The 10,541-nt window shown below is 38.2% G+C and overlaps 1 protein-coding gene across 4 annotated transcripts in view; it reads right to left on the bottom strand.

Moving 5' to 3' along the window:
- The window catches only part of DPY19L1 (dpy-19 like C-mannosyltransferase 1), a 124,068-nt gene that overhangs the window by 29,858 nt on the left and 83,669 nt on the right, over positions 1–10,541 (bottom strand). For 3 of the 4 annotated variants that reach the window (XM_012558109.2, XM_023739583.1, XM_023739585.1), the window contains one exon: positions 6,866–6,967. The exons of the other annotated variant lie outside the window; for it this stretch is intronic. In XM_012558109.2, coding sequence (XP_012413563.2) covers positions 6,866–6,967 — 102 coding nt within the window. The remainder of the gene's footprint in view (positions 1–6,865; positions 6,968–10,541) is intronic. 4 annotated transcript variants of the gene reach the window in all.

Below are 10,541 nucleotides of genomic sequence, written 5' to 3'. Positions count from 1 at the left end.
AAATATATATATATACTGTCAAATACTGTCTGCCTTTCTAAACACTTTTATAAAGAGACACCTAGTCTCAACCACAAGAGTTCTGGTGGCGCAGTGGTTAAGTGCTCTGCTGGAAACCCTGGTGGCACAGTGGTTAAGAGCTACATCCGCTAACCAAAAGGTCAGCAGTTCGAATCCACCAAGTGCTCCTCGGAAACTCTATGGGGCAGTTCTACTCTGTCCTATAGGGTCGCTATGAGTTGGAATCCACTCAGCAGCAGTGGGCTGGACTAACCAAAAGTTCAATGGTTTGAACCCACCAGCCACTTTATGGGAGAAAGATGTGGCAGTCTGCTTCCATAAAAACTGACAGCCTTGAAAGCCCTATGGGGGCAGTTCTACTCTCTCCTACAGGGTCACTATGAGTCAGAATCGACCTGATGGCAGTGGGTTTGGTTTTGGTTTTTAGTCTCACCCACATCAAAAATACTGGTATTTCTTAATTTTACAAACTATATAGTAAGGAGCATTTTCTAATTTTTTCATTACTCTGATTTTCTCACTCACTATTCCATATTGTTGTCCTTGGGTGCTGTCAAGTTGATTCCAACTTATAGCGATCGATCCCATGTGACAGAGGAGAATGTCCCCATAGGGTTTTCTACACTGTCATCTTTTCGGGAGCAGACTGTCAGCCAGGCCTTTCTCCAGTAGAGCCACTTGGTGGGTTCGAACTGTCCAATCTTTCGGTTAGTAGCCAAGTGCTTATTCATTATATCACCAGGGCTCCTTAAAGCTAGTGGCCAAAAAAAAGAATCTTTAGATAATATTATTCTTCCCAAAACTCTGCTGTTGTTGTTGGGTTAAAAAGCTAGGAAAGAAAGAAAAGACCAAAATGGATGTCAGAAGAGACTCTGAAACTTGCTCTTGAAAGTAGAATAGCTAAAGCGAATGAAAGAAATGATGAAGGAAAAGAGCTGAACAGAAGATTTCAAAAGGCAGCTTAAGATGACACAGTACAGTATTATAATGAAATGTGCAAATATCTGGAGTTAGAAAACCAAAAGGGAAGAACACGTTTGGCATTTCTCAAGCTGAAAGAACTGAAGAAAAAATTCAAGCCCTGAGTTGCAATACTGAAGGATTCTATGGGCAAAAAACTGAACAACACAGGAAGCATCAAAAGAAGATGAAAGGAATACACAAAGTCACTGTACCAAAAAGAACTGGTCAATGTTCAACCATTACAGGAAGCGCTCTAATGAAGGAAAAAGTCCAAGCTGCACTGAAGGCACTGGCAAAAAACAAGGCTCTGGGAATTGACGGAACACCAATTGAGATGTTTCAACAAACTGATGCAATGCTGGGGGCACTAACTTGTCTATGTCAAGAAATTTGGAAGACAGCTACCTGGCCAACTAACTGGAAGAGATCCATATTTGTGCCCATTCCAAAGAAAGGTGATCCAATAGAGTGAAGAAAATATCGAACAACATCATTAGTATCATACACAAATAAAATTTTGCTGGAATCATTCAAAAACAGTCGTGGCAGTACATCAACAGAGAACTGCCAGAAATTCAAGCCGGATTCAGAAGAGGACGTGGAACAAGGGATATCACTACTGATGTCAGATGGATCTTGGCTGAAAGCAAAGAGTACGAGAAAGATGTTTACCTGTGTACTGTGCAGAGGTACTTGACTGCATGGATCATAACAAATTACGGATGACATTGTGAAGAAAAGGAATTTCTGAATACTTATTTGTGCTCATGTGGAACCCGTACATAGATCAAGACGCAGTCATTCAAACAGAACAAGGGGATACTGCATGGTTTAAAATCAGGAAAGGTGTGTGTCAGGGTTGTATCCTTTCACCATACTTATTCAGTCTGTATGCTGAGCAAATAATCAGAGAAGCTAGACTAAATGAAGAACATGGCAAAGGATTGAAGGAACACTCATTAACAACCTGCTATACACAGATGACACAACCTTGCTTGCTAAAAGTGAAGAGGACTTGAAGAACCTACTGATGAAGAGCAAAGACTACAGCCTTCAGTATGGATTACACCTCACATAAAGAAAACAAAAATCCTCACAAATGGACCAATAAGCAACATCATGATAAACAGAGAAAATACTGAAGTTGTAAAGGATTTCATTTTACTTGAATCCACAATCAACGACCATGGAAGGGTAGTCAAGAAATCAAATGACATACTGCATTGGGCAATATGTCACTTTGAGGACTAAGGTGTGCTTGACCTAAAAAAAAAACACCACCAAACCCACTGCTGTCAAGTTGATTCCAACTCATAGCGACCCAATAGGACAGAGCAGAACTGCCCCACAGGGTTTCCAAGGAGCAGCTGGTGGATTCGAACTGCTGACCTTTTTTGGTTAGCAGCGATGGCTCACCACAGTTCTTAACCACTGACCTAAGCCATGGTATTTTCAATAGCCTCATATGCATGTGAAAGGCGGGCAATGAATAAAGAAGACCGAAGAAGAACTGACTCCTTTGAATTGTGGTGTTGACGAAGAATACTGAATGCACCATGGACTACCAGAAGAATGAACTAATCTGTCTTGGAAGAAGTACAGCCAGAATGCTCCTCAGAAGCAAGGATGGCAAGACTTCGTCTTACGTACTTTGGACATGTTAACAGGGGGATTAGTCCCTAGAAGGACAATCATGTTCGCTAAAGTAGAGGGTCATCAAAAAGAGGAAAACCCTCAATGAGATGGACTGACACAGTGGCTGCGACAATGGGCTCGAACATAGCAACTATTGTGAGGATGATGCAGGACCCAGCAGTGTTTTGTTCCGTCGTACACAGGGTCTCTGTGAGTCGGCCCTGACTTGAAGGTATCTAACAACAATAAACTCTGCTGTTGTCGGGTGCTGTTGTTTTCGACTTATAGCGACCTCTTTGGCAGAACAGAACTGCCCCACACGGTTTCTAGACTGTAATCTTTATGGGAGCAGGGACTTTGTCCTGTGCTAAGTGGATTAAAACTGCCAACCTTTTGGTTAACAGCTGAGTGCTTAACTATTGCACCACCAGGGCTCCTTATTCCATATTAGATGAGTAATTCTGATAACTTATTATACACACTGCATACTTTAGACAGTTAGAAATTCCATTAAAAAGAGAAGTTTTACTTTTTCATTTTACTATTTACCTTTATAAATACTTGCATGGTAATTAATATTAAAAATATAATCCTTTCTACTTTGTAAATTTTAAATTATGACTGAATCTAAGCAAAAAACAATGTAACTAAAACTATATTATCAAATAATTGAACATTTTTCTAATAACAAATAACGATAAATGTAAGAACAAGGTAAAACATAAGTGTGCCTTAAATTTCAATATGTCAAAATTGTGTTAAAGTATTTAACAAAATTTAACACAGTCTTCAAAAAAATTTTTTTAAATCGTATTCAAAAAACATTTTAAAATGTATTTTTTAGTATATGTGTTTAATAGAAAATAAGATTAGCATCAGACTTTGACAGCAACACCTCAGGCCAGAAGACACTGGAGTAACATATTTAAGATACTCAAGGAAAGACACACGGGCCAAAGATGTTACTTCTCGCCAAACTGACCTTTGTGTATAAAGCCCAATAGGTAAGATATTTTGAACATGTAAAAACTCAGAGATTATTGCTCCCATGAGCCCTTTTTGAGGAATCCACTGGAGAGCAAGCTTCACACAACCAAGAAATGACAGGAGGGGCTTCAACTCAAAAATGGAAGTGAGTATTTAAAAAAAAAAAAAAAATTTACCTACAGAATTATGACTTAATGATGGAAATAAAGGTGACAGAATAGTATGAGTGGTTATATGTGCTGGCAAGGAAGATACAATGGAACTATTAAAACATGGGGGAGGAGGGGCAGAGTATATAGGAAGTGCAATAATCTCAATGATTAAAAAAAAAAAAAAGTTGCCATTGAGTAGACTCTGACTCACGGTGGCCCCATGTGTGTCAGAATAGAACTGTGCTCCATAGGGTTTTCAATGGCTGATTTTTTGGAAGTAGACTGCCAGGCCTTTCTTCTGAGGTACCTCTGGGTGGACTCAAAACCTCCAACCTTTCGGTTAGCAGTCAAGTGCAGGGACTCCCTCACTGATTATAAAACTCATTGCCATTGAGTTGATTCTGACTCACAGCAACCCTATAAGACAGATTAAAAGTGCCCTATAGGGTTTCCAAGGATCAGCTGGCGGATTTGAACTGCTGACCTTTTGGTTAGCAGCCTGAGCTCTTAACTACTGTGCTACCAGGGCTCCATTCACTGATTACAGTATTGCAATAAATTAGAATCAGGTGGGAAGTAGGGAAGGCGCAAGAGGTTACTAGGTAAGTTCAGTATTACTCTCAGTAGGAAGATGACTAGAAGGGGTAAGAATATTATATAAAGGTATTAACGAAGAAGTAACATTTAGAACAAAATGATAAAACTTCCTAAATATCAAAAGATATACCAGAGAGAATACAGGCATGTGAGAGAATACGCAAAGGTAACAAACCACACAGTGAAAGACAAGTGTGTGGGTATGTGCGTGTGTATGTTCTATTACAATTACAAACGCTTTTATCATTTCTTAAAAACCGTTAATGTTCCTCTAAGTGTGAAAGTTATATACGCTTATTGTAAAAGCTTAGAAAACGCAGAAAAAATAAAGATGACAATTTCACATTTTAATCAGTTATCAACATTTCCTCTCCGATAGATCGTCTATCAACGTCCTTCAGTGATTTCTACTTATGTGTGTGCACGCGGGATGTGTCTGATGGGAAGGGGTTGAGAGTTCTTGGTATTTATTTTTTTTATTGATTTGGACAAGCTCCTATTATAACCACATTAAACTCTAGTCTCATTTATTATATTTATGGCCAGAATTATTCCAGTGAGTCATTCGCCCTCAAATTTTTAAAAATATTTAACGTACAGATGCAGACAAATCTACTCATCATTCTCGTACGAGCTCTTCCACTAGTATTATGCCCAGAGATGAAGTTAATATCCATGCAAATGTCTTTCCAAAATATTTTTCAGGCTTCATTTCTTTTTAACACATTAATTGAAATGAAGTTTGGTATATAATGTTATACAACTTTAACCTGACTTCCCATCATATACCAAATTTCAATAATACTATTCATTAAATGATACATCTTCTCCCATTTATCTGTGGTGCTTTCTTCATTCCATATTAAGTATGTACACATACACATGGGTAAGTACATGCACATGGGTCTATCCCACATGGTCTATTTTCTGTCATAAAAACATTCTTGTCTTGGTATCTCTGTACTGTAAATATTGTTGCTATCTATTTTCATATTTAAAAGGGAAAGATCCTTTTCACTGGTTTACTTCCTTTTAATAACAAAATTTAAATATATGATCACTATAAAAAATTTTAGAAAATGCAAGTTACGAAAAAAGTTAATCACCAATTATCTCTCCACCCAAAAACCACTGTTAAAAAGTTTTGCTTTCTTACACTTTACTCTATGCATGTTTACTGCACTTAAATGAGATCAAACCATTTGTTCACCCCATTATACATCTCGAGGATCTTTCTACGTCAGTACGACATGATGTTAAATTGTCCCCCTTCCCCACTGTATGACCAAACCATCCAAGGGGCATTCTCCCTGAACTGACACTGTGTACCTACAACACAAATGGGGAATCATATGCTGGAAAGAGCTTTACGGTGTTCTTCAAATTCACTGAGGTCACGCTATGCCTTGATAAATAACCTCTTCCATCACATCCCTGATGGTTAAAACTTTCAGGTGGTACTGGCATTTACGACCTCCTCAATAAAGTTAATGACCTTTCTCTAAGTCCTAATCATTCCTACACCTTTATCAGCCATTATGTGTCAAAACCATTTGGCAGAACACAAAATCAATGAAGACTGATAGGTCACTGGAGAAAATGGTACATGTGCAGGAGACAATCAACTCTGAATACTCGCGGCTGAGAGCTGGCCGTGTGACGCAGTTGCGTCCACTGGTCTGTGGACACTGGGCTCGCTCTCACTGGGCCCCCGGGGGGAGGATGAGTACATGTCTACAGAGTACCACGGGCCAGTTTAATACATATATACTACTGAACGAAGTTTTACAAATAATGTCATAATAAACCAGCTCCGCATGGGTGGTGGTAAAAAAGCCACACATGTACGTTTGTTCAACCAAACTAGTTCATAAAGTATTTCAAAATAATTTTACTTTATGTAAAATATTATTAAAAGATCAAAGCACTTTCCTATGCATTATCTCATTTTGTCTCGACAATGTCTGTAGCACACTGCTGGAAACCAGTAAACTATGACACAAAGGATGAGGCTCACTTGCTCGAGAACATCCCATAATATTTAAGGCTTCTGTCTCACAGTCCACTAAACACTTGTTTCCTTCTAAACATCTGAGTACAGTTCTAGAAAGAAAAATGTTGGAATGAAAAACTCGTACTCAATCATATTTTTAAAGTGATGAACTCAATCGAACAACAAAATGAGTGGCAATGTAAGAGCTTGAGAGCTTGGTTGAATTAATACCTATCTTTGAAAACAGACAACTTGAAATGCCTCTGTGTTTACTCATCCAAGAACTATTGCTAGCCTCAATGCATGCTTCTACGTTATCAAAATGAGAGAAGCCCGTACATTTCAGGAAGCTGCACTAATGGAAACAGGAACATTTTCTTCTAAGCTGCCAGATTCTCCTTTTTCTTCAAAGCAAGGTAACAACACAAAGGAAAGAGTCTGAAATAACAGAAGTATCCTTTATGAAAAATGAATAGACTTTTAAACATAAGGAAAGAAAACTAAAATCACATCTTACCTCCTTTTCCATAAAGTCAAACTCTGCAGCACAGGTGTACAATAAAGTATCAAAATCCTTGTAACTGAAGAATTTTGATGTTAATAAGTTGCCAATGTGAGCCTAGTATGAAATCAAATGAGGTACCATTACATTAAGCCATACATTGTAATAATGCATATCTTAATCTTAATGTGATCTAAAAATAGTTTTCACTACAATATAGAGCCCACTATTGCCATACAGGGCATGCTGTTGTTAAAGCACGAAGTGTCATACTGTCCAACTTCACAGTTCTCCCTTCTGCTGACAAGCAATAGCTCTGACACCATCCTACCCTCCACGCTCATCAACATACCAAGGACTTTATTATCCTTGGATTTTCCACTCATTGTACTAAACCTGGTGAAATGTACTGGGCGACATCTTTGTAGGAGCCTCTCGGGAGGCGTGGGCTTGGTAACACATACAGACGTCTACGAATCTCATGGGGTAAAGGGCTACGGAGTAAAGAAACAGAAATATTAATTCTGATTTCTGAAAAGGAGACTGGAGAAACATGTTGAAAATGGAGGAGATGAACAGACCTTGAATTAAATTGACTGAAATCACCTTGTATGCAATTCTTTATATTTTACCAAGTGCTCTCACTTATATCACCTCATTTACTTCCTACAGGAAGCCATATGAGGAAGGGGAATTATTCTTTTTTTTTAAACTGAGAAAACTATGGCTCCAAGACATAACATAATTGCCAAATTTTCAAGTTTATTACTTTATTATAAAAAAAAAAAAGGACCAAAGAAGAGAGGGAAAATTATATCTAAGACGAACCATAACTAAAATTTTAAATGATATCTGCAGGAACTGGGAGGATGGGGTGGGAGCGGGAACGAAAAGGTGGTGGGAATGTGCTGGAGAATTCTAAAACACATTACCTTGTTGCGGGAAAAATGTATTTTGACAAGATTAAGAAATCAAAAGGGACAATATGGTAGCACCCACCCATATTTGCCGTTTCACCTTCCGTGGTTTCAGCTACCCACAGTCAACCGTGGTTTGAAAATGTCAAATGAGTACGTAGCATGATGAAATCTCACGCCGTCCCGCTCCGTCATTCACTTTTATTACAGTATATTGTTATAACTGTTCTATTTCATTATTAGTTATTGTTGTTAATCTCTTACTGTACCTAATTTATAGATTAAGCTTTATCACAGGTATGATGCATAGGACAAATGGCAGTGTATACAGGGTTCGGTACTATCTTCGGTTTCAGGCATCCACAGGAGGTCCTGGAACGTAGTCCCCGTGGATAAGGGGTGACTACTGTATATAACTTTTTAAATAGCTTAAGAACACAGTCCAATGAAAATGAAAAAAAGAAACTAAAAAGCAAGCAAAAGTTGGAAAAAAAAATTTTAAATGGTGAAAATTAAGTCCCAGTATTATAATTATCATCTAAGTAAAGAACTTAAATTCACTAGTTAAAGAACAGATGCTCAAATTGGATTCAAGGTGGGGAAAAATCTAGTACTCTGCTGCCTCCGGGGGTACAAATGGTTAAGCACTCTACTACTAACTGAAAGGCTGGCAGTTTGAACCACCCAGAGGTGCCTTGGAAGTAAGCCCTGGAGATCTGCTTCTGAAAGGTCACAGCCATGAAAATCCTATGGAGTGCAGCTCTACTCTGTACACACGGGGTCACCATGAGTTCAAAATCAACTCAATGGCAACTGGTTTGGTTTTGGTTTTTAACTGTAGGTTGTCTACCAGAGACACACTTCAGATTCACTAAAACAAGTAACTTGAAAATAAAAGGATGGGAAAAAGTATACCATGCAAACAGTAACCATAAGAGCTGGGATATATATTAATACCAGACAACAGAGATTTTACAAGGACATTACCAGAAACAAAGAGGAAGCATCATAATGACAAAAGGGTCATTTCATAAAGAAGATGCAACAATTATAAATGTATATACACCTAACACCAGAGCTCCAAAATAAACGAAGCAAAACCTGACAGAATTAAAAGTAGACAATTCAACAATTATAGTTAGGAATTTTAATATCCTGTTCTCAATAATTGATAGAACAACTACAGAAAAATTCAGTAAGGGTATACAAGCCTTAAGAAACACTATTGACCAATCTGATGTAAACGACATTTATAGAACAACACTAGAAAATACTTTTTTTCCAAACACACATGAAACACTCCTTAGGCTAGATGATACGACAGGCTATGGAAAGTTCTTAATAAATTTAAAAATATTGAAGTATGTTCTCCAAACACAATAGAATCAAATTAGAAACCAAAAACAGGAAGAAATCCGGGCAATACCCAAATATTTGGAAATTAAACAGCATACATCTAAATAACCTATGGGTTAAAAAAGAATTACAGGGGAATTAGAAAATATTTGGAACAGAGTGAAAACTAAAACAAAATATAACAAAACTGATGAGAAGCAGCTAAAGCAGTGTTGAGAGAGAGAAATGAAGAACTTTAAATACCTGTATTAGAAAAGTCTCAAATCAGTAATCTAAGATTTCGCCTTAACAACTAGAAAAAGAAGAGCCCATGATCTTAAATGTTACACTCTGCTGAAAGAGCAACTGGTTTTCAAAGTGGCTTTTTAAAGCCCCCAGCTTTAAATTCTATCTTTGCTGATAGAATTACATGTAAGTAAAATTTGCAAAGTGGAAATATTTTAGCAATAGTTTCTGGCTCATCAGGCTTCTACCCAGGAAGGTTGTTGAAAGGGGCAGGGATGGAAAATTTGGGGTGTACTGAGGACTGTCTGATTTTCCCAGTAGAGACGGGTGGGGGGAAATGCTTCTCAGGACTTGGGTGGCCTTGCCATTCTCTTCCTTTGGCCAATGTTGAAATTAAGAGTTTATGAGCTAATGTCCTTGGATCAATGTTACAAATTCCTACAAGTATTTAAATATGAACTAAATTATTTCTAATTTGGATGTAACTGTTTCTACAGCCCTTTTGATGGTCCTGGTATAACATGAGGCTGTGACAACAAAGACGGTGGTCACTTAAAGCTAACTGATAGCTTAACTGGTTTGTCTTCCCCAGTGAGAAGGCAGGTTCCATATACCAGGAACTTGCGATATTTCACTTTTCTTCCTGCTCACTCTCAACCTGGATGACTCAATCACCTTTCAGCTCTCATCTTAATTACTTCTAGAAGCCTTCTTTCGTGGTCATCTAGTGCTGCTGTAACAGGAATACCACTAAGTGGATAGCTTTAACAAAAAGAAATTTATTTTCTCACAGTCCAATAGGCTAGAAGTCCAAATTTAAAGTGCCGGCTCCAGGGGAAGGCTTTCTCTTTCCGTCGGCTTTGGAGGAAGGTCCTTGTCATCAGTCTTCCCTTGGTCTGGGAGCATCTCAACACAGGAACCTTAGGTCCAAAGGACTTGCTCTGCTCCCGGCACTGCTGTCTTGGTGGTATGAGGTCCCCCTGTCTCTCTCTTTTATATCTCAAAAGAGACTGGCTTAAGACACTATCTAATCTTGTAGATCTCATCAATATAACTGCCACTAATCCATCTCATTACATCCTAGTGATAGGATTTACAACACATAGGGAAATCGCATCAGATAACAAAATGGTAGACAATCATACAATACTGGGAATCATGACCTAGCCAAGTTGACAGATATTTTGGGGGGA

The sequence above is a fragment of the Trichechus manatus genome, unplaced genomic scaffold (genome assembly GCF_000243295.1).
Source record: "Trichechus manatus latirostris isolate Lorelei unplaced genomic scaffold, TriManLat1.0 scaffold00137, whole genome shotgun sequence".
NCBI classification, from domain to species: domain Eukaryota; kingdom Metazoa; phylum Chordata; class Mammalia; order Sirenia; family Trichechidae; genus Trichechus; species Trichechus manatus.
Note: the sequence above shows the minus strand (reverse complement) of the source record. Positions and strands in the feature narration are given on the sequence as shown.